Source organism: Penaeus japonicus, unplaced genomic scaffold (assembly GCF_977035675.1).
Source record: "Penaeus japonicus unplaced genomic scaffold, GWHDUDI00000001_assembly GWHDUDI00000009, whole genome shotgun sequence".
NCBI lineage: Eukaryota > Metazoa > Arthropoda > Malacostraca > Decapoda > Penaeidae > Penaeus > Penaeus japonicus.
In genome coordinates this window covers 40598083-40623082 of record NW_028234411.1, presented here as the reverse complement: position 1 = coordinate 40623082, position 25000 = coordinate 40598083, and the positions used below count along the sequence as shown (strand labels likewise).

Here is a 25000-nt window from a genome sequence, read left to right as displayed (position 1 = left end):
CTCTCCCCTCACTCTCCCTCTCCCCTCACCTCTCCCTCTCCCCTCACACTCTCCCTCTCCCCTCACACTCTCCCTCTCCCCTCACACTCTCCCTCTCCCCTCACACTCTCCCTCTCCCCTCACACTCTCCCTCTCCCCTCACACTCTCCCTCTCCCCTCACACTCTCCCTCTCCCCTCACACTCTCCCTCTCCCCTCCCCCTCTCCCTCCCTCTCCCCTCACTCTCCCTCTCCCCTCACCTCTCCCTCTCCCCTCACCTCTCCCTCTCCCCTCACTCTCCCTCTCCCTCTCCCCTCACCTCTCCCCTTGCCCCCATCTCTCCATCTCACTACCCACATTACCCCCCTCCCAATTTCTCTCAACCCCCCTACCGCTCCCCCGCCCCTTGATCGCGCTAATAGGGTGAAGGAGGGACGTCTCGGACATCTCGGGGCCGGAAATAGGCCGGTGATCGATGGGTAATTGGCAGAAGTGATCGTTGTGACATCTGTTCTCGTGCTCGACAGGAATCTTTGTTTCGTTGATCGTTGCAGACACACTCTTGCACGCATCTCTGCTCACCCTCTGCGACTCATGCTATAGCATACTGATATTTCTATTTTTTTTCTTCTTTTCATTCTCCCCTCCCCCCTTCCTTACATTCCTACCCCCCCCCTCCACACATAGGGTGGCCTCTACGCCCTCTCCTCCCTTCCTCCCTCCCTCCTTCCCTCCCTCCCTCCCTCCCTCCCTCCCTCCCTCCCTCCCTCCCTCCCTCCCTCCCTCCCTCCCTCCCTCCCTCTCCCCCCTAATCTCTTCCTCCCTCCTTTTCCTAATTCTTCCACCCTCCTCTTCCTGCCCCCTAATCCCCCACCCTCCCTCCTTCCTCCCTTCCTTCCATCCATCCATCCTTCCTTCCTTCCTTCCTTCCTTCCTTCCTTCTTTCCTTCCTTCCCCTCCCCCCCTTCCTCCCATCCCCCTTCCTCCTATCCCCCCCTCTTCTCGGAGCGGATGTTTCCTCTCAGAGTGCAGTGGTGAGTGTGTGTGGAGTGCTTGTTCTCTTCCCCTCTTCCACTCTCCCTCGGGTAGACTCCCCTCGTGTCTTCCCTTAACCCTCGCGGGACACCTGGGCCGGGCCACTTCCTCTCGCACTTTTCTTTTCCTTTTTTTGGGGTGGGGGTGGGGGTGGGGGGTTAGGCAAGAAGGGGGAATGTTAAGAAAGAAGAGGGAGGAAGACTAGGAAGGAGGAAGGAGGAAAGCTGGCTAGGAGAGGAGGAGGGAAGGTTCGGAAGGGGGAAAGGGAAAAATGAAGAGGGATTTCAGGGAGAGGGAAAGGAAAAGAGATGGGAACATTAATAAATATAATGAAAATGGTTATGCTGATAATGATGGTAATTATGATGATAATGAATGTTATGATGACGATGATGACGATGATAATGATGATGATGGTAATGATAGTGACAATGGCCATATAGGAGGAAAGAAGGAAGAAGAGAAGAGAAGAGACAGGCCAAGAAAGATGGAAGGAGGAATCTAAAGAGAGAATCTGAAATAGTCTCAAGCAACCAATAGATTCGGGTATAGACACTCAGCAGCTGGAGGAGGAGGAAATAGCGAGGGAGAGAAAATATAATTAACGAAGATCAACAAGGGCTAATGTATATACCCTCCCCCCTTGGCGTCCGTGTGGATTCCGAGGGAGCGGTTAGTCATGTGGACGCGGGTGGCACTGGCATCTTGAGGGTGGGAAGGTTGGTGGGGGTGGGGGTTTGGATGTGGATGTGGATGATGTAAATGCAGATGCGAATGTAGCTGTACATGTGGAAGTGGATAGGGATGTGGATGTGGATGTGGATGGAGATTCCGAATGAGCTGTTGATCATGTGGATACGGATGGTGCTGATATCCTTGGCTTGAGGAGGGCGGGGGTGTAGTTGTAGTTGTAGTTGTATGTGAACGCTACATGTGTTTTTTTTTTCCTGGAATGGGGGAGGGGGTCATAGAGGAGTGCAGGTGTGGGTGAGGGTTGAAGGGGTGGGGGTGGGGGGGGGCTTAGAGTCGGATCCTGCTTTGGGTACGAAAGTTTTAGGTGTTTGAATAAACTGATAGAGCGAGCATTAGTTCGGCCGGCATTGCATCGGTTTGCCGGTTGTGTGTGTTTGGGGGGGAGGGGGGCATGGGTAAGGGGGCACAGGGAGGGAAGGGCGGGCGGGGGGCGGGGGCGGGGGTCGGGGGGGTGGGCGGGTGAAGGGAAATGAAATTTGAATGAAGTAGGATGAAAGTAAAGGAAAAGAAAACATGGGATGAAATTACTACTGGTGTGAGTGATGAGTATGTGAGATTGTGAGTGAGATTGGACGTCACGAAAAAAACTGATAACGATAATAATCACAATGAGCTTTAGTTAGGCCTGGAAATGGGAAGGTGATGCCAGGAGGCTTTTTGGGTGGAGTGTGAGACACATAGTTGAGTGAGTGAGTGCGGCGTCTGTCTGTGTCTGTGAATGTGTCCGTGTGTTCTTTTGTGCTTCCTTCCTTCGTTGCTTGCTTGATTTTTCTTGTGATATTTCTTTCCGTTTACTTATTATGATTATCACTGTTGCTATTATTTATCGTATTTATCTATATCGGTTACTATTACTATCGTTGCAATAGAGGTATAAGTATCATGAATCGTCGAATTGTTACCGACGACAGCGAACACACGATTTGAATAGTCAGTGTAAATGTAGCAGCAGTAAGAAGAAGTAGAAGGAGAAGCAGAAGCAGAAGGATTGGCAACAGGCGCGCACGGGCCGTGGAACAGCCTACGACGACGCTAGCGGCGGCGCGAGGTGACACCGATGACGTCACCGAGGGACGGTAGAAACGATCGCCGGTGTAATTACGCGGCGCTTTATTAGCCGCCAACGAACGGTGCTTGTGGCGGGTGTCGTCGGCGGCGCTGGGGAGGAGGGGGTGTTGGCGCGGAAGGAGAATAGGGGTGGGGGAGGTAATGACTGTGTTTACGTCTTTATTCATTCGTTATTCTTTGGTGGCGATGGTGGTCTTGGTGCTGCTGAAAGAGCCTTCTCTATTTCTTAAGTCGCATTATTATTAGTTGCCCGTGTTGCTGTCCCCGATAGACACTGAAATGTTTTTTCTTGTTTTTTTTTCAAAGTCATTTGGAATGTTTTCCTCTTTCTTCATTCACCCCATTCCTTCTTTAGCGTCCCCGCTCTCTCCTCGCCAGTGGTGAATCTGATGGTCATTAAGAGTCGCAAACACAACGACAACAGCTTCGCCACCGCCAAATGGCCGATCCTTGTCTCGTTGTCCCACAAAGACACTTTGTTTATGAACCCAAGATTCACTTCATTTCCATACGTGAGTCTCGGAGGCACGATTACGCCTTGTTCTTCCCCGCCCCCTTCTCCCCCTCCCTATTTCACCCCTACCTTCTCCCTGTCTCTTCCCCCTCTACCTCACCCCCCTCTCCATCATCTTCCATATCCCCTACCCTCCCCCTTCAGCCTGTCTCTTGCTCTCCCCCGCTTTCTCTCTCACTCCCTTCCCCGCGGGCGTCCCTCTCGTTAATAGGATAAAGACAGGTGCGTTGTTTACATCCTACAATCCCCCCCCTCCCCCTTCCTCCCTCCCTCCCTCCCTCCCTCCCTCCCTCCCTATCACCCCCCCCCCCCATCTTCCCTCCGAACTGTTACCCTCTCCAGGCGGGAGGAGGGGAGGGGTAGCAGGGTGGGGGAGTAGGGGATGGTGTTGGAATAGGTCACACCGGTCAGCTTGAAGCCTCAGCCTCTCGCTCTCGCTCGGCGTCTGTCTCCTTTCACTCGAGCATCGGCGTTTAGGCTGAGGCTCTGGAGGGGAAGGAGGAGGAGGAGAGGAGGGAGGGTGTTTGCTCATAAAGAGAGAGGGATGGTTGTTTGTGTGTGTGTGTAGGGGGGGGATAGTTACTTATTTGTATGTGTTTATGTAGACAAATGATTGCTTGTTTGTGTTGAATTTGAGAGCTAGTGATGTATGTAGACAGGTAGTTATTTGTTAGTTTGTTTAGCTATTTAGAATGATAGATAATTAGATCGATATCCGCAATGAAGTATGTAAACAGGTGAATAGAGAAGGGCAGAGCGAACAAAGAGCAATGTCGGGAGAAGAGTAAAGCGAGCATGAAAGGGGAGAGATGAGAGCGCGAGGGTGAGAAAAAAGTGATTAAAAGTTGGCGGCTTATATCTCGACAGGTGGATGAGGGGGAGGGGATGTAAAGGGAAGGTTAGAGGAAGGTTAATAGAGAGCAGAGAGAGGGAATGAGAGGTGGGAGGAGGGAGGGAGGCCAATAGAGAACGGAAGGAGGGAGGGAATTAGGAATGGAAGGAACTAGAAACGGAACGAGGGAGGGGGAAAGAGGTAAAGATTACTATATTATATGCTTTCAGTCTGATACGCGATTGGAAACGTTCTTGTTGATGGAGAAAAGGAGTTAGGGAGAAAGACGAGGCAGGCAAGTAGACAGACAGGCAGATAGAGTAAGCAGACTGGGGCATTGTTGTGGTTTGAATTTGTCTTAGGTGGAAAGACTCGTTCTCTCTCTCTCTCTTCCTGGCTGCCGCGCCTTCTCTGGGGATCATTGGATCTTGCTAGTTGATGAGATCTAGGGACTTAGTATTCTCCCCCCGCTATGTGTAGGATAAGCTAATTATAGGCGTGATCCTCCCTCCAATCTCCTTCCTCCCCCTCCTCCCTTCTGTGCCCCTCCCACTCTCTCTTCCATCTCTTTCCTCTCCTCTCCCCCCTCCCCTTTCCGCTACTCTCCTCTCCTCTCACACTCTTCTCTCCCTTCCCTTTTCTCTCACACTCCCCTCTCTTTCCCCTCCCCTGTCCCCTCCCCTCTCTCCGCTATCTCACTCTTCCCTCCCTCCTCTGCCCTTCCAACCCATCCCCTCTCCCACTTTCCGCACCTGGAAACCTACGAGCGCTGATTACAGCAGGAACCTTCTTCTCCGCGTCGTTATCGCCATTGTCCTCGTGCTCCTCTGCCGAAAGCCGTGTCGGTGCCTCGTAAGCTCCTTCCTTTCGGGCTGGCCTGGTCTGGCGTCGGCTGGGGGCGGGGCGGGGCGAGGACGAGGGCGGGGGTGGGGGTGGAGGTGGGGGTGGGGGTCCGGGGTCGTTATGCGTTCGTGGTGAAGATTGGGGATTGGGTTCGCTTCATCGGGTTGTCTTTGGTGGTACTCGTGGGATGTGTTGACTGAACGGTAGTTCTGAGGTGGAAGGTTTGTGTCCTCCATGACTACTGGATTCGAGACATTCGAATAGTCTCCTTAACCCGTTAACGACGGATGACGTGTTTTTTTGTCATACATGACGCAGGACCTCTTGCCTGACAATGGGCGTCATGGCGTTCGGGGATTTGGGATCACTATGTTATTTTATTGTACTATAAGTAATGAGTGAGTGATGTTGACAATAGCAGTCATAATTGTTGTAACTGCCGTAATAATAAGCAAAATGGTTTTCAACTCACTTACAAAACCTAGATGGCACCACTTTCTTCTAGCACCAGCAGGAGAGAGAGCCTTGAATGGCACCCATCTACGGTCTCTAGCAAGCACTATCTCTGTAGAGTGATAGCACATCGCAAGTTCCCGACCTCTTGCTCTAAAGTACCGCAGATGAAAGATGTGCAGACAGAACGAGAGGAGGAAGGTGACTCACACCATGCCCAATGCATACAATGTGACCCTGTGCCAGTATGGATGCCTTTTATTGTGGCACTCACTGTCAAAAGCACAAATTTCCTTCCTCTTCCCAACCTCTTCATTTTGGATAGTTATAAGTTTCGTGTTTGTTCGTGACAGCACAGAAATACGAAAAAATAAAGTTCTTTTTTTGTCCCCCCTAAAACAGTAATACTTCTATCACATTGAGTGTAAAGAAAAAAAATGAGTTGATATGGACCCTGAACTACAATTTTAGTCAACTGCAGAATTGATAGAGCCTGTGATATGACATATATAAATTTCTAAAAATAGTAAAACACACAAAAAAACAAAATACAAAAATGTCTCTAGCTCTACAACGAGTGACCAAAAGGGAGTGGGAAAAATCAAATTATGTTGCAGAAGCTGCCTCTATCAGAAATGAAACTCATCCTGGAGCCTGTGTAAGCAAATCTATCCCCCGTCGGCAATGGGTTAAGGTGATACAGCTAAGAAAACATAATCATTACTAATGTTTCTGATATTTATGATAACAATAACAATAGTAATGTCAATGATAATAATAATGATAATGATAATGGTCATAATAATGTTGATGATAATAATAATAATGATGATGATAATGATAACAATTAGTATGATTGAAAACACACCCCCATATATTAGGACGTTCCCGTCCTTCAGTTTCGAAATTAAACTTTCCTCAGCCTGCTGTTCCCACTTCCAGTGTCTCCGCACATGACAATAAAATGCAGATTCTTCGTTCGCTCCCAAGTGTAACGGGTGCGCGGCGTGTCTTGGGTGCCACCACGCGACGCCAGGTGAGGGGCCCGCCATATGGCTCCTCCTCCCGCAGCCCCTCGTAACCCCCCCCCCACACACACACACATATTTCTGTCTCTCTCTCTCTCTCTCTCTCTCTCTCTCTCTCTCTCTCTCTCTCTCTCTCTCTCTCTCTCTCTCTCTCTCTCTCTCTCTCTCTCTCTCTCTCTCTCTTTTTCCTTCTCCTTCTCCTTCTCCTCCTTCTCCTTCTCCTTCTCCTTCTCCTTCTTCTCCTCCTTCTCCTTCACCCTCTCCCTCTCCCTCTCCCTCTCCCTCTCCCTCTCCCTCTCCCTCTCCCTCTCCCTCTCCCTCTCCCTCTCCCTCTCCCTCTCCCTCTCCCTCTCCCGCTCTTTCTCACTCACTCAACTACCTTCACGCTCTCTCCCCTTACGCCCACCCTCTCTGTATCCCCTCCCTCACACCCTCCCTTATCCTCTTACTCACCCTCGTCCAGCCCACTTCCCCCGCCCCTTTCCTTCCCACTTTCTCCCTCCGTCGACCCTCCCTTTCCATGTCTCCATCGCTCTCTTACATCTCTCTCCCCTCATGTACCCCCTCGTCTCCCCACAGTGCCCCCTCGTCTCCCCCTCGTCTCCCCACAGTGCCCCCTCGTCTCCCCCTCGTCTCCCCACAGTGCCCCCTCGTCTCCCCCTCGTCTCCCCACGGTGTGCCCCCTCATCTCCCCTTTTACAACAACCCCCTTTTTAAAAGCACTCTGAATTCTTCGCGGACCCTTTCTATTCTTGTTATTCTCTCTTGTTCTCTTGTGCCTTCCGTTCCTCCCCCTTCTCGATTTCCATCCTTCCTGTGCCATGTGCCTTTCTCGCAGGCAGGCCAGAACCACTGCTATGGAGTGCTTGGTTCTTTATTTTCGGTTTCATATGTCTGCCGGGGCTTATCTCTACCTTGTCTTCGGCCAATCTACAATCTACCTCACGTCTTTGGCGCGGCTGTCCCGCTGCCTTTACTGCGGAAAGGTCTTTTTCTTTCTCCCTTCACATGGAAACGCCCTTCAGTGCTGCCCATCTTTAGTGCTCCTTCTGACTCTTTCTTTCGCTCCCTCTCCCTCTCTCCCTCCTTCCTTTCCCTCTCTCCCTCCTTCCTTTCCTTCTCTCTCTCTCTCTCTCTCTCTCTCTCTCTCTCTCTCTCTCTCTCTCTCTCTCTCTCTCTCTCTCTCTCTCTCTCTCTCTCTCTCTCTCTCTCTCTCTCTCTCTCTCTCTCTCTCTCTCTCCATCATCTCTCTCTCTCCCTCTTCCTCTCCCTCTCTCCCTCTCCCTCTCCCTCTCTCACTCTCTCTCCCTCTCCTCTCCCCTCCCTCTCCCTCTCTCTTTCTCTTTCTCTTTCTCTTTCTCTTTCTCTCTCTCTCTTTCTCTCTCTCTCCCTCTCTCTCTCTCTCTCTCTCTCTCTCTCTCCATCATCTCTATCTCTCCCTCTTCCTCTCCCTCTCCCCTCTCTCTCTCTCCATCATCTCTATCTCTCCCTCTTCCTCTCCCTCTCCCCCCCTCTCTCTCTCTCTCCACCCATTTTTCCCTCTCTGCAAAACTTCATAGCAAACATGGTCCTTAACCCCCTCCCCCTAGCCAGATGGGGTGGAGGGGCGGTGAGAGGGAGGAAGGGAGGGAGGGAGGGAGGGGTGGGCAGGGCGAGGAGGATGAGGGAAGGAAGGCAGGGTAGGGGAAGGCGCTAGGTAGACCAGTCACAGCGTGGCGGCGAGCGTGAGCTGGTCACTCCCCGTCGCGACTACTCTCCGCTCTCTTGCCGCGCTCTCTCAGACCGCCGGTGCTGCTCTGCGCTCGCTGTGTTTTAGTCGCAGCTCGTGTTGGTGGCTTATTTGTGAGTGATTTCGCCTTCGGGTGTTGCGAGTGCTTTTGTGTCTTGAACTTCGAATGAGAACCTCTGAAACTCAGACTCGGTGTGTGCGTTCTTTACGTAGTGAGGAGTGAAGTGAACTAAGCAAGTGTTTTCCCATGCTCGGGTCAGCGATAGGCGGTCGCAACGAGCCAGCCGGATGTACGAAGCCCAACAAGCTGACCGACAAGCTCAGCCGGGCCCTTGCGAACACGCCAAAGCTCCCTCCGTCACCGCCGCGGAAATTACGCTTTGGAGACTTCACTCCCGCGGGCGGATATCCCCCCGACGGAGCTTCGATAACGAAACCTTGATTTAATGAAGTCGTGCAAAGTTGGCGTCGTATTGCAATATGCCTCTCTCGGGCGAACATCTGGCCTGCGGCGTGGCTCGCTGTTCCTGCTGTACGTCTGTAGGAGGCGAGGGCGAGCGATGTGACGGGGACGGCGGGGCATTGTGATTAGACGTGGCTGTGGTAATCTGATATGTCAGAGTGTGCCGATGATCCGAGAGTGATGGTGAAGACGTATGGTGAAACTCGAGTGAGTGGTATTCAAAGTTCAAACAAAGAAGAAATGGCTTGTACTGGTAGGCAGTGGAGACAATTATGATAGTGAGCTGAAGTATTCGCAGAAGACAGTTGATGAGCAGGTTTACTATTGCTGTCCAGTTCGAATATAAAATCACGATCATGCGACAGGAAGAAACGTCAACAACGCGACTGCTCTTTGTGCGTAGTTTTGCCTTTTGGTTCCCGAATGCAAGGCCGCCCTTGCATACGGCAGCAGGATGTGGGAGGAGGTGAAAGTCAGATAAAGAGAAAGATTATGCGCGAACGAGAGGCGTGAGCACAGGGCGTCGCCGAAATTTGGCTCGTGGTAGTTCTTGGGTCACGAGGAGGGCGCCGCTAAGTGACGTTAAAACGACTTTAAACTTAGGGGGAAAATATTATATTACGCGAAAGATTCCTATAAGTGGTGGGTGTGGTGTGTGGTATAGAGGGCGTAGGGGGAGGGAAGGGTTGAAGTCAAAAGGAATTTCCCGAGACAAAAATAATTCACAAATAAAGGCCAACGGTCCAAGGGGCGAAATCAGTTACAGAAGTAAATCCATACAGGTAACTCATGCCAGGTGGCCAGGGGGCGGGGGCGGGGGCGGGTGTGAAGAGACATGGAACGAAGATCGATTCCAGTAGCTGAGTAACGGAAACCTAAGTACATTTAGATTCGAGACAGCCGCACGTAATAATGTATTACGGTGCTTTTTGTGTGTGCGTGTGTGTATGTATATATTTATGTGTATGTGTATGTGTGCGTGTGCATGAGTATGTGTATGTGTGCGTGTGTATGTGTTTGTGTGCGTGTTTGTGTTTATGTTTATGTTTGTGTGTGTGTGTGTGTGTGTGTGTGTGTGTGTGTGTGTGTGTGTGTGTGTGTGTGTGTGTGTGTGTGTGTGTGTGTGTGTGTGTGAGAGAGAGAGAGAGAGAGAGAGAGAGAGAGAGAGAGAGAGAGAGAGAGAGAGAGAGAGAGAGAGAGAGAGAGAGAGAGAGATAGAGAGCGAAAGAAAGAAAAAGATTGATATGATCGATAGGTAGACTGATAGAATGATAGACGGATAGGGAAATCAAGAATGTGTGTGTGGGATTCCGTCTTTTTGGTCCGTTAAACAGACGCTAGATCCGTGTCGCTGGACGGCGGATGGGCTGTTGCATATCCACCGTTGGCGCGATTGCGTCGGGAGTTGCGTTATTCCCCGGCGCCGCTGACCGTGAGCGACTACGGATTGCAGACGCGTGCGTGTGCTGGCGAGTGTGCGGTCGACTGGCGGCCGAGAGAGGGAGAGCTTTGTAGCTTTTATTCTGCGTCTCCTCGTTGACGTACATCGCGCTCCGACCTGACACGACCTGACCCAGGCTGTAGGCCTTGACGTCTGGTTTTCTACACTTCTCCTGGACCCCCGCTCGCTTTATCTCTCTCCCTCTCTCCTTTCCTTTCCCTCTCTTCCCTCTCCACCTCTTCTCTCTCCTTCTCTCCTTTCCTTTCCCTCTCTTCCCTCTCCACCTCTTCTCTCTCCCTCTCTCCTTTCCTTTCCCTCTCTTCTCTCTTCCTCTCCCCTTCCCTCTACCTCCCTCTCCCCACCACTCCCCCATCTCTCTCTCTCTCAAAATATTTGATTTCATTATTTTACCCCTCCCTCTTCTCTCCTCTCCTCCCCCCCCCCTACACCCCCCCCCACCCCCACCCCCCCCCCCGCCCCCCTTCCGGAGGGTTGGTGGGTGTGGCCCCATATATATATATACTACCACCCCCCCCCCCCCACCCCCCACCCCCCCCCACCCCCCCCCTGGAGTCTCCTCTCCCCCTCCGACTTCTTCTTTTCCCTTCCCCTTTTCTCCCTCTTTCTTGTCCCCTCTCTCTCTCCTTCCCTTTATCTCTCCTTCTTCCTCCCCCCCCCCTTCACCACCTATCATCAGCCCTTGACTTCCCGCCTCGATGACACACGGGGCGCTTAATTGGACGAGGGAAATGGGATTGGAATCGAACAGTCTGATTTCCAATTGGTAATCCACTTAATTCGCTCGCACCTTACGGAAAAGGGGGTGGGGGGGGGAAAGGTGGTGGTTGTTCTATGGTTTCATTTTGTTCTTGTATTTCTTTTGTTTTTATTTTTCTTGTTCTTGTTCTTGTTCTTCCTTTTACTTTCTTGTTCTTTCTTTTTTATCTGTTCTTTTTTTCCCTGTTTTTTGTTTTTTTTGTTCACTTGTTCATCTTTTTGACCCCGTGTTCTTCGTTTTTTTTCTCTCGTTAATATCCTTCGTTTTATTATCTCCTTCGTTTTATTATCTCCTTATGGTTTCTTCCTTCTCTACACCGCCGCTGCCCGCCTCCTCCTGCTCGACTTTTTTATTTTTAATCTTTCGTTTTATTTGTTTGTGTGTTTATTTATTCTATTAAGCAGAATGGGGGAGGGGCGCAGTTTACATTTTTATACTATTAATATATTATGCAGGGGAGGGGAGGGGAGGGGGTGGCATTTTTCCGATCTTGAGGCAGATGATGGCCGCGTCATTGCATTTTCGCTTTCTTGCCGCAACTCTCTCAGTGACACACATCCCTTGCCATCAGCTGGTGGGTTTGGAAGTGGATGGGGGAGAGGGGGAAGGAGAGGGAGAGGGAGAGGGAGAGGGGAGTGAAAAGGGAGGAGAGAGAGGAAAAAAGAATGGTGAGGAGAGAGAATGGTCGCACACATGGCTAACGCTATGAGTTATGGTCTAGTCATTATGCTAATTCGAAACATTTCCACGTCCCCCTTCTCCCCCCCCCCCTCCTACTCTTCTCATGCTTCGTTATAAGCCCACGCAATCCAGGCAGCCTAAGTGACAGGTAGATTGTTTTCTCGAATACGGACACGAGGAAGTAAATAGTCATACCCATGTCTCCGTGTTTACATTTCGAGTGCGTGCTCGTCCAGACATTGCTGGACACGTGCCGGGCGGATGGACGGGCGGGCGGGTGGGCGGGCAAGCAAGCGGCCAGATAGGTAAATAGATAGACAAACTATATACCTACATATACCTGCAGATAGTGCACACTCACATATACGTGAGTGTGCAAACACAATTTCCTCAACGTGTGCACAGCGCGTACACGTGTCTAGGACCGAGAGAGATGTGCGAAGGGCCCCCGTTAACTCTTTTGTGTGTGCCAGTGTTTACCGAGAGGGAGCCATGACCGCGCGAAATGAGATGTGCTTCGAGGGAGACCTGCTGCGGGTAGAACGCGTGCTGGGATCCGACTACTAATGAAAAGGGCCCTTTTGTTGGGAAAGATTTGGGCCTTCTATGAATACACGAGTTCTTGATATATGATTTTGTGTGTGCGTGTGTATGTATGCGTGCGTGCATCTACCATGTCGAAGAACGTTAGAGGAAGCGTGTGTGTGAGGTTGTGTGGTCATGTAGTATGTGTATTTTGGAGCATATGCTAGCTTGGGGATTATTAGTGCAACAGGATTACTTGCGTCCGTTCCTAGTTTATCATATCTCCATAAAACAAAAAGAATTTAAGTCGCCTCATGTAGGTTTCTGAATCCTGTAAACTGACATGGTACATATATATATATATATAATATATATCTATATATATATATATATATAATATATATATATATATATATATATATATATATATATAAGGAGACATATATAACACACACATACACATATACGCATACCCATACCACACATATACATACATGACACATATATATATATATAAAATATATATATATATATATGAAGTATTATATATATATATATACACAGTGATATACAGTACATAAATCTATATCTATACATATACTATACCTATTACATATACATATACATATACATATAAATATACTTGTACTTGTACATATAATAATATATATATAAATATAAGATATATATATATATATATATTTATATATATTATCGTGGTATTATATAAATTCTTGTATGCGTTTCACGGTTCATTTGTAATGTTTTCCATGTTGTATATGTTAGTGTTAATGAATTATGTAATGAATTATTTAATGTTTGTTTATAGTACAGGGCATGTGTATGTGATACATGTTTGTGTGTGTGTGTGTATTTTTGTGCTGTTTGTGAGTGTATATTATAAATTCATATATATATATATATATATATATATATATATATATATATATATATATATATATATATATATAGTACACACACACCAGACACACACACACATACACATACACATACACATACACACATATACATATCAACACCATACACATACACATATACATATACATATACACATACAACGCATACCACAATACAGCATACACATACACATACACACACACATACTGCACATACACACTACACACACACACACAGCACACCCCCAAATAACTATATAATATAGATATATATATAGAATATATATATATATATATAATATAATAGAAATGTGGTGTGTATACACACACACATACATACAGATATACACTATATATATATATACAATATATATATTTATAAATTATCTAAATATATAAATAATGTGTGTGTTAATATACTACAACATACAACAACAGTAGCATATAAAAACATACATTTATCATATGTGTGTGTAATATACATACATACATACATACAGATATACATAAACATACATACATACATGATATACCACCAATACAAACATACATACAAAATTACATACACAGAGCGTGCAAGACAACACATACATACAACACATTCACATACATACACATATGCAATACAACACATACATACACATATGCATACACACATCCACGCAATACATACACATATTCATGACACCACATACAAACCATAAACATACATACATACACACATACATACACCGCATACATACATCCACGCATACATACACGCCATAACATACATACATACATACATACATACATACATACATACATTCAACAACATACATACATACATACCAACATACACATGCATATACACCACCCAGCATATCATACACACAGTACATATATACCATACATCTATCTTCACCGACCATATATGCATCCCACCATATAATATATAGATATATATATAACACTGCACATATATATATATATATACTATATATATATATATATATGTACACATACATGATAGTATCATAATTTTGTACATACTCATACCGTACACTATATCACATACATACCACTCCCAACCCTACCTATAGTCATATACCCATATTGTATATATATATATTATATATATAAAATACTATATATATGTATATATATATATATAGATAATATATATATATAATATATATATATATATATATATATATATATATATAATATATGTATACACTGTATACTTAAAGGAAATAGCTAAGTGCTATCAAAAACGTTCTACCATAGATAATAAAAGTTATACTTGGTTCCGTAATGTTTATGATTATGGTTACTATAATTATAGCAAGACTGATAATCATAATGGTTATGATTATGATAACGTTAGTAATGATAGAAATTATAATAGTAATACTAATTAAAATGGTAATGAATTGATGATGATAATAGTATTGACTGTGATAGTAATAGTAATGATAACAATGTGTTCCCTTGTCGGCGGCGTGTTTGTACGGTGGAGAAGGGTCTCGCTCCTTCGTCGTCAAGACCCAACTTTCTCTCATTATACCGCCCCCCCCCCCTGCCCCCTTCCCATCTGCGCTCTCACGGTCTTTCACAACTCGCCAAGGTGCCGGAGGACCGTTTAAAGAAAAGAAAAGAAAAAAAGGAAGATGGAAAGGAGGAGTAGAGGTGTAGGATAGAGAATAAGGGCGATCCTGGTGATGATGGGTGTTAGGCTGTGAGGTTTGAATGGGGCGTTAATGGAGTCTTGCGTGAGGGCGGTGTTTTAGGAGGGCGAGGGTGGGTTTTAGGGGGGGAGGGGGGAAGGGGGAGTAGGGGAGAGGAGGATAGGGGATGGGGGTAGGGTGAGAGGAGGATAGGGGGATAGGAGTAGGGTAGAAGAAAGTGGGGAATGTGGGAGGAGGGGAGGAGGGGAGGGGAAGGTAAAGGGGGAGAGGAGGATAGGGGATGGGGGTAGGGTGAGAGGAGGAGAGGGGATGGGGGTAGGGTGAGAGGAGGATAGGGGATGGGGGTAGGGTGAGAGGAGGATAGGGGATGGGGGTAGGGTGAGAGGAGGATAGGGGATGGGGGTAGGGTGAGAGGAGGATAGGGGATGGGGGTAGGGTGAGAGGAGGATAGGGGATGGGGGTAGGGTGAGAGGAGGATAGGGGATGGGGGTAGGGTGAGAGGAGGATAGGGGATGGGGGTAGGGTGAGAGGAGGATAGGGGATGGGGGTAGGGTGAGAGGAGGATAGGGGATGGGGGTAGGGTGAGAGGAGGATAGGGGATGGGGGTAGGGTGAGAGGAGGATAGGGGATGGGGGTAGGGTGAGAGGAGGATAGGGGATGGGGGTAGGGTGAGAGGAGGATAGGGGATGGGGGTAGGGTGAGAGGAGGATAGGGGATGGGGGTAGGGTGAGAGGAGGATAGGGGATGGGGGTAGGGTGAGAGGAGGATAGGGGATGGGGGTAGGGTGAGAGGAGGATAGGGGATGGGGGTAGGGTGAGAGGAGGATAGGGGATGGGGGTAGGGTGAGAGGAGGATAGGGGATGGGGGTAGGGTGAGAGGAGGATAGGGGATGGGGGTAGGGTGAGAGGAGGATAGGGGATGGGGGTAGGGTGAGAGGAGGATAGGGGATGGGGGTAGGGTGAGAGGAGGATAGGGGATGGGGGTAGGGTGAGAGGAGGATAGGGGATGGGGGTAGGGTGAGAGGAGGATAGGGGATGGGGGTAGGGTGAGAGGAGGATAGGGGATGGGGGTAGGGTGAGAGGAGGATAGGGGATGGGGGTAGGGTGAGAGGAGGATAGGGGATGGGGGTAGGGTGAGAGGAGGATAGGGGATGGGGGTAGGGTGAGAGGAGGATAGGGGATGGGGGTAGGGTGAGAGGAGGATAGGGGATGGGGGTAGGGTGAGAGGAGGATAGGGGATGGGGGTAGGGTGAGAGGAGGATAGGGGATGGGGGTAGGGTGAGAGGAGGATAGGGGATGGGGGTAGGGTGAGAGGAGGATAGGGGATGGGGGTAGGGTGAGAGGAGGATAGGGGATGGGGGTAGGGTGAGAGGAGGATAGGGGATGGGGGTAGGGTGAGAGGAGGATAGGGGATGGGGGTAGGGTGAGAGGAGGATAGGGGATGGGGGTAGGGTGAGAGGAGGATAGGGGATGGGGGTAGGGTGAGAGGAGGATAGGGGATGGGGGTAGGGTGAGAGGAGGATAGGGGATGGGGGTAGGGTGAGAGGAGGATAGGGGATGGGGGTAGGGTGAGAGGAGGATAGGGGATGGGGGTAGGGTGAGAGGAGGATAGGGGATGGGGGTAGGGTGAGAGGAGGATAGGGGATGGGGGTAGGGTGAGAGGAGGATAGGGGATGGGGGTAGGGTGAGAGGAGGATAGGGGATGGGGGTAGGGTGAGAGGAGGATAGGGGATGGGGGTAGGGTGAGAGGAGGATAGGGGATGGGGGTAGGGTGAGAGGAGGATAGGGGATGGGGGTAGGGTGAGAGGAGGATAGGGGCTGGGGGTAGGGTGAGAGGAGGAAAGGGGATGGGGGTAGGGAGAGAGGAGGATAGGGGATGGGGGTAGGGTGAGAGGAGGATAGGGGATGGGGGTAGGGTGAGAGGAGGATAGGGGATGGGGGTAGGGTGAGAGGAGGATAGGGGATGGGGGTAGGGTGAGAGGAGGATAGGGGATGGGGGTAGGGTGAGAGGAGGATAGGGGATGGGGGTAGGGTGAGAGGAGGATAGGGGATGGGGGTAGGGTGAGAGGAGGATAGGGGATGGGGGTAGGGTGAGAGGAGGATAGGGGATGGGGGTAGGGTGAGAGGAGGATAGGGGATGGGGGTAGGGTGAGAGGAGGATAGGGGATGGGGGTAGGTCTCCCACCCTCTCCCCTCCTCCCTCCCTCCTCCCCCTCTTCCCCCATGCCTTAACCTCCGCAACGTATGATCAGCTGCGAGCGCGAATCAGATTACATTTCTTTTTGTGAACAATTTATCTCTGTGTCTGTCGGTGAGGCTGCGTGGCGTTTTCTCCGATGCTTCCGCCCGCTCGGCGCTGTCGGGTAATAAGGAAATGTTTAGAGATGAAACCCGTCGGCTGCTTGGTCGGCTAATGGCGCTGGTGCATGTGCTGCGGTCGGCCGCCGTCGCCGCTCTTATTAGGCGGCGAACTTTCATACATCGTGTTGGACGCACGTCGCGTCTGCTCGCTCGGAGCATCACAAAGCTTTGGTCAATGAGTTAGGCTGTGGGCTGTTCTGCAGGCCCAGGTATGTTTTCCCTTCGAGTGCTGATGCGTTTGACTCAAATTTTGTATTCTTTGTCTTTTTTTTTTTTTATAAAGTTGCGATCCAGCCAGGTGTGAACAGATAACTGGATCAGTCGACCATAAAGGTAGATTAAAATGTGATGCGAGTGATTGAACGAGTGTGAAAACAAACAAACAAATCGATAAGTGGTGAGAGATAAGAGACTCCACGTGTCTATGTTGACAATCGCCGGCATAGCCACGCCCACTTCCCCCTAGAGGAATCTCCTCTTCCTCTTCGCGCATCTTCGACGATAAAGCGCCCAGGATGGTGCTGTGCGGCGCCATGGACTGCTTCCTTCAGGTGAGTGAATCAAGGCACCCGGCCGAGCCTCGATGTCGCTGCGGCGCGGACCCTGACCGGTCTTTGCCTCTTACGTGCATTACTGTTTTCAAATGGTGAAGACCTGCACGGTCTGCCTGCTTCCTGGCGTAGGGGGCTCCAATGGGCGTCGCCTTTACCAGCGGCTTTTGTCACCTTCACTGTCTCAGTCATTTAGTTATGTGTTAATTCGTATGAACGCCGGATGGGATTGACAACCCGGAGAAATTCAGGAATGGCAGATTGGATGGAATTATCACACTAATCACGTCAAGCGCATCGATCCCTTGCCACGTTGCAATGCCGGCGCCGGTGATATCTGGATTAAAGGCGGATATTTGTTGTCGTTTTTTTCTAGTAGGTTCTACACGTGCACTCTTTGTCCAAAAGCAGCCGGATGTGCAAACGGGGACACATTGGAATTTATGGTCAGCAGTTGAACTCCGTCTCAGGGTACTTCCTGTGTGTGTGTGTTTGCGTGGAGGCTGCTTTCCCATGCACTCCATGGGTTCCTGAGAGTGACTAATTGGCGCAGACAAGATAATTTACGGCTACTGTGCTTAATAGGACCCGGCAGTTTCCAGTAGCCTCCGGGGCCGGGATCTGGGTGGGAGTGGGAGGGAGATGGAGTTGGGGGGTCTTAGGGATGGGGGCTATATGGACATTTCCGGAGGGCGGGGAGGGTTGGTCTAGTCGTTACTGTTCCCGTCGGACCCCCTCCCTCCCCCACATATAATACAAACACACCTTCCTCCTCCCTCTCGCTTTCCCAATACCCTAGCCCGGATGCCTGCACAATAGTGGTGACAACTCACGCCCATTCTGGTTTCACACTCTATTGTCTTTCGGGCGGTGTTGCGTGGGAACTGGAGTTGGCGTCAGCTGTATGTGTGGGTGTATTTACAGAGGGTGTACGTAACAGCCAGATTCACATACAGAAAGACAAAAACACTCACACTCATACTCTCACCCCAAGTATATAATGATTTTTTTTGTAATGGTCTTACACTGAACAAAGTATGTTCCATATGAGCCATTTTTCCTGTACGATAAAGATAGCTTGTCTATAATCTCCACGGGAAAGCCGAGAACTTGAATTCGCCACGAAGAACGTTTTTGGCGCTAATTACAAGTGTGTCATCTAAATAATAGAGTCAAGGGCGAAAGAAGTAGATGAGGAGGAGAACGACCTCTTTGGGATCCTTAATTTTTTTAGGGGGGGGGGGAGTGTTGTAGGGGGCGGCTCCGTAGACCTGAGCAGATGTCCTAATTATTGGCGCAGCGCTCGAGACAGGGCCGCCAGACGCTATCCTTCGCCCTGACCTGTCGCAACTGCCATCGCCGCACACTTGCTCACTTTTTTATTTGGTTAGGCTCTCTCTCTTCTTCTCCCTCTCTCCCTCTCCCTCTCCCTTCCTTTCTACACCTACCTTCCGTCCCTCTCCCTCGTTCCATCCCTCTCTCTCTCCTCCTTACTCCTTCCCCATCAGTCTCCCTCTCCCTCTCTTTCTCCTCCTCCTTCCACATTCTCTCCCCTCTAACCTTACTCACCCCCCCCTCTTCTTTACATTCCCCTCCCCCCTTTATTTCCAGTTCCCAAAGCTACTCCCTCGCCTCGGCCCTTCCTCCATGCGAGTCGTCGTCACTCGCGGGTCAGGTGGCGAAGCCGAAGTTCTCCTGAATTGAGACGCGACCCCTGATGACTTTGCCAGGCGCCGCGGGTGGAGGAGGGGAGAGAGTGGGCCGGGGGTGATGGAGAAGGATGGAAGGAAGGGGAAGGGAGGGATGGAGAGGGATGGGAAAGTAGGTGTCGACGTTTTATGTAAGATGGTAGCTCGAAGGGGAGTGTCAAGAAAGTAAAAGGGATGGGGAAAGAGACGGAGGGATGGAAAAATAGAGGATTGTGGAAAGGAGGTAAGGAGGGAGGGAAGGAGTTTTGGAAGGGGTGAGGGAGGGAATGAAGGTAGGAAGGAAACAAGTAAGCAAGCAAGCAAGCAAGCAAGCAAGCAAGCAAGCAAGAGGCGGGTCAACGAAAACCTTCCTATCGGGATGCGTGATCGAGAAGGTTTGAGAGGCAAGTTCGGGATTCGTGATTTACCTTCCCTCGTGCGCCTGAGGGCTGACTCAGGCGGCGGAATCGGCAGGCCGGCTGGTAGGTCGGTCAGGCGCGTCAGCCTTTGATTAGCTTGTTGAGAAATAAAGATTAGGGAAATCCTACGTGCAAGAAATCCTACGCCCAAATCTCTCCTGCGGTGTCCGGTTGCCAATGTTTTCGTCGAAATATTATCTGGATTTTTTTCCCGCATTCCATTTTATTGCCCACCCCCTCTCTTTCTCCCTCCCCCTCTCTTTCTCCCTCCCCCTCTCTCTCCCTCCGTCCTCTCTCTCCCTCCGTCCTCTCTCTCTCTCCCTCTCCCTCTCCCTCTCTCTCTCTCTCTCTCTCTCTCTCCCTCTCCCTCTCCCTCTCCCTCCCTCCCTCCCTCCCTCCCTCCCTCTCCCTCTCCATCCCTCTCCCTCCCTCCCTCTCTCCCTCCCTCTCTCCCTCTCTCCCTCCTCCCTCCCTCCCTCCTTTACCTCCCTTCCTCGCTGTCCTTCTCTCTCCCTCCCAGCTCCCCTCGCTATCTCTGGGAACGCGTCGACATACACTTGCAATATGGAATCACCACGACGTCGTGTTCAAGGGAGGTTCATCCGAGGTGATCGACACGAGCACGCGTGATCAGTATTATGAATTGGGGTCGTGGAAATCAGCTGTCATTACGGTGTGATGTTTGTATGGTGACGGGTGAACCTGGATTTTTTTTTTTTTTTTAGTTCTTGAAATGATGAGGATTCCTTTCATTTCGATGAGGGACTTGGTCGAGTTTGGCTCTGTAGCAACTGTGCATCGACGGTTGTTGATCGCTGGACTTCCACCACCAGAACACGAATTTACTGATGTCACTGGCTTCGATCCCCCCCTTTAAAGTTATCCTGCCGTTCCGAGTCGGGGCGGGACGGGATATTTGCTTAGTGTCCAGTCGAAAGAATGGAAACTGCGCCGTCGGGAAGAAGGACGACTCGAGGGCACCATTGTGTACGACTCAGGAAGGCCTTTACGAGGGACACACACACGCAGAGAAAGAGAGAATGCGGGAGGAGGCTTATTATCTGGGATAAAAAGGACCCCTCAATGGGGTCGTGACCTGACTACCACAACACAGTGCATCAAAACACAAGGGACATTTTAAGTGAGGCTGGTCAGTTATTGTTCCATTTCTCTGGTCTTGCTCTTTTTTACCTTCCGTTCTCTCCTCTCCTTTCCTTGCAGTCTCTTGCTTCCCCTTACCTATCCCTCCTGCCTCACAATTAATATCTCCTCTTCCTCTACACTCTCCCTCATTCCCCATCCCTCTCCCTTGTCTCTATCTATCTACTCCTCTATTTCCCCTCTCATTCCCTCTCCCATCGCCCGCCTTCTTCTGTTTCCTCTTCTCTCCTCCTAGTTCCTTCCCCGCCTCCTCCTCTATTTGATTTGCTTTTCCCCCTTTAACCCGCCCCTCCCCCGCTGTGGGTCCTTCCGGTGGGGTCATGTTCACGGTTTCTGGCGCGGTCACCGCGGGTCATTCCGAGGTCAGGTCACGGCCACTGCCCCAGATCAACCACGAACGAAAACACATTTGCAGATCGTTTTCTCTTGCGCGCTAGAAAACGAGTTGACAGGGGGTGCCGGAGGAATGGTGAGGATTCAAGACTGAAGGAGTGAATTTCATCGGGGGGATCTGGTGCTGTCACGTCGATGGCACGGCGAACAGGTGCTGTGGGATGCGAGGATGGGACAGATGCGGATAGGGTCAGGTGGTAGGGGTCAAAGGAGGCGGATCAGGTCGGCTTGCACGTGCGTGCACATACTGAGACACTTGTACGTACGCACGCACGCGCGCGCGCACACACACACACACACACACACACACACACACACACACACACACACACACACACACACACACACACACACACACACACACACACACACTCACTCACTCACCCACTCACCCACTCACTCACTCACTCACTCACTCACTCACTCACTCACTCACTCACTCACTCACTCACTCACTCACTCACTCACTCACTCACTCACTCACTCACTCACTCACTCACTCACTCTCACGTAAGTAAAATCTGAAACAGAAACAAGGCGCTCCCAGCGGAATGGCTTGTTATCAGAAGCATTGGCTGTGGGTCTCGTCCGCTCTAACGGGATCTTGCCCCTCTTTTCTCTTATTATTGGCCAGAGCGGTGTTTATCCCGTTGGCGTAATTCGATAGTCTTCCCCGCCCTGACTTTCATGGGCGTTGGGTGCGGTTAATCATGCAAAGACCATGTAGTAAGTAGCGCACTCCGGCTGGTGTGAGCTCATTATTGCAAGGGCTCCGCCACTGAAAACGGCGTAATGGCCTTGGTTGGGCCGCCGGGCTGCATTATCGCAATTGCATTTGCAGGGTGACGTTTCGAGTCAGCTGTGACATTGTTTTAGCTTTTGTGATGTGTATTTAAATGTCGGATGGCAGTTGGGAATGGAGTGGATAGGGGAGGGGGTACATCGTATTCAAAATCTTTTTTGTTTATCCTATATTTAACCTTGCACACCGGAACTGGGCGAGGTTTGCCATATATATATGTATATATATATATATATATTTTTTTTTTTTTGTGGTGGAGGGGGGGATCCTTTAGCGTTTTATTGTTTTTAGTCTTTCTTCTCCCTCTCGACGGCGTGTTTTCTCTTCCAAGATTTATTGGCGTTCGTTACATGCGAGAGAGCCAGGCCGGGACCCTACCCCCTCCCACTGGGGAGGGGGTAGGGGCAGGGGGGAGGTGAAAGAGGGGAGAAGGGAGAAGGAAACAGGAAGGGTGAGAAGAGAAGAGGGGAGGAGTGGAAAGGAGAGGGAGGGGAGATGGAGAGCGAGTAGCAAAGGGAAGGGGAGCCGAGGGCTGGGGAAAGAGGTTAGCAGGGTGGCCACTTCCGCCCTTCGCAACCGTCCTGATTATCCCTTCCCTCCCTCATCCTTGGAGCTGAGCTGGGCCTTCGCCTATCCTCGCCTACGCTGTTGAGTGTTTCAGAATTTTGTTCTTTGGCTCCTTCCTCCTCCCGCTCCTCGAAATCTTTCTCTTGAATTTCCTCTTCCTCGAGCCCTTCCTCTCCCAGCGCCGACTTCTTGACATTCATTTCGCACCCCTCAGGGTAGGAATGCCGTCGCCATCAACATCCGGGCGAGGTTGGCACTGCGTGGCACTGCGTGGCACTGCCCCCCTCTCGTTTGCCTCTCTGCTTGAAGCCACCCCACATCCGGTAGAGCCCCTCCCCTCCTCCCCGTGGTCACTTCTCCCCAGTCCTCTGCTTTAGGCCCTGAGGCAAGCGGTGGTGGCTTTGTGTTGCCGCCGGGACCAGGGGCAAGCTCCCATGTCCTGCCGTTTTTCCAGGTCGTCGCCGGAATGATTGATCGCAGATAAGTTGTGATTTCAACACTCAACCTAAGAGACACACGGGCAAGCGGGCATGTGGACGAACGGACAGGGATCAACTTCCTTTCCATTTGAGATACGTAGAGCAGTCTTGGGGTAACGAGACGATGTTGCAAGGCAATTTTGAGCCTGGGATTCTCCTTCCAGCAAGAATTTGTACTTGAGCATGGCGGTTGCGAGAAAAAAGCCGGAAATATCGAGATAAAGGATAAGGTTGTGGCAGCGGCGGCAGCGGCGGCGGCGGCGGCATGTCGATGTCGAAGTGCAGTATTACCACTTATGCAAGTGCTGCAGATTTTATTTTACGCGTCAGACACCCGATTCATGGCCGGGGATTTTGGAGAATCTGTCCGGAAACTGGGTGGGGCGAGGGAGAGGCAGGGAGGAGGAGGGACGAAAAACCGGATGAGAAGGGGAGGGAGGGAGGGAGAGAGGGAGGGAGAAAGAGAAAAAGAGAGGGAGGGAGGGAGGGAGGGAGAGAGGGAGGGAAGGAGGGAGGGAGAGAGGGAGGGAGAAAGAGAAAAAGAGAGGGAGGGAGGGAGGGAAGGAGGGAGGGAGAGAGAAGAGTGGGGGGGCACAGGGGGGCACAGAGCCAGGGAGCTTAGCAGGAACAGATTGTTATGAGTCATTAAAAGATTAAAGCCGGATGTCTTAGAGACTTTTACGACAGGAAGAGTGAATGGTTGTAAGTTGCTCAAACAGCTTTGGTTGTGGAATATAACTTTGCGTTTACTGAGAGAAGAAGGGGTGGACAGGCTGGTGGGCGGGCTGGCGGGCGGGCGAGCGGGTGAAGACGACTTGCGATATAGTCCATTCGATATTTAGATAAGTAGAACAAAGTCGAGTTTTTTTTGCGCTTGAATTTCAAACACTTTCTTAATCTTAACTGATGTATTAGTGTTTGTGTGAGGCATTCACTCATAGCCATAGCTATATTTATTACTGTTCAGTGCTGTGTGAAAGAATTTATACGCTAACGATTAATTGTACTTACACTGTATTGAATGCGTGCGTTTGTGTATCTGTGCACACGAGTGTTACATATCAGGTCGGGGTCGCTGTGAACGAAATGTGACGAAACCTCTATGAACGAGTCAGTCATCCGAGACCGAGTGCCACAACTGAGGGCACCGAGCGGAAGTCTAATGGCATCCGCGGTGTGGATTGAAACGGAGGAGGAGTAAAGGAGGAGGAGGAGGAGGAGGAGGCAGGAGATGGACTAAAGGAGGAGGAGGAGGGGGTGGACGAGGGCAGACATGGAGAGAGTGAGGGGTAGGGCAGCGGGAAATGAAGGGAAGTGTTTTAAAGGCTTCTGTGTTGTTGTGGGCTTTTGTGACCCACATGCTAGATGAATGAGTTTCACCGGGGGGGGGGGGCGGTGATCGGGAGGGTTTTCTTGTGGTACCCTTTCTAGATTGAGAATGGGGGGGGGGGTTACAAAAAGAAAGGATGAGTTATGACGCAAAGGAATACCGGATGGATAGGATAATGTGAATGTGAGAGTGAGTGTGTGTGAGTATGAGTGTGAGGGTAAATGTGAGTGTAACTGTATGTGTGAGTGTGAGGGCGAGTGTGGTCTGTGTGTGCTGCTTACTTTGTGTGTGCGCTTGTGTGTCCGAGTGTGACTGAACAAACCCGTGGCGTGAGAGTCCGTCACATGCTTATTGCTTGGTGAGTATTCCCTTTTTTTCATCTTTCCCTCTGAACGAAGATACTCCGGGGTGATTGACGGGTGGGTTTGAAGGTGTCGCTGTGGTTTTTGAGAGATGGGCGTCGTCCCGTTTGCTGTGAAATTGTTTTTTCCGTTGTCGGGATTGTAGATAGTCTCTTGTGTATGTTTATTTTTATTTATTC

At 50.1% G+C, this 25000-nt stretch overlaps 1 protein-coding gene across 9 annotated transcripts in view; it reads left to right on the top strand.

Moving 5' to 3' along the window:
• The window catches only part of Ptpmeg2 (Protein tyrosine phosphatase Meg2), a 161606-nt gene that overhangs the window by 84900 nt on the left and 51706 nt on the right, over positions 1-25000 (top strand). The window contains exons 1-2 of one of the 9 annotated variants that reach the window (XM_086540101.1): positions 8198-8347; positions 17353-17620. The exons of 7 other annotated variants lie outside the window; for them this stretch is intronic. In XM_086540101.1, coding sequence (XP_086396227.1) covers positions 17585-17620 — 36 coding nt within the window. In that variant the 5' untranslated portion in view covers positions 8198-8347; positions 17353-17584. Of the gene's footprint in view, positions 1-8197; positions 8348-8709; positions 8767-17352; positions 17621-25000 lie in introns of those variants that run through there. One more of the 9 variants, XM_086540102.1, reaches the window with a different exon arrangement.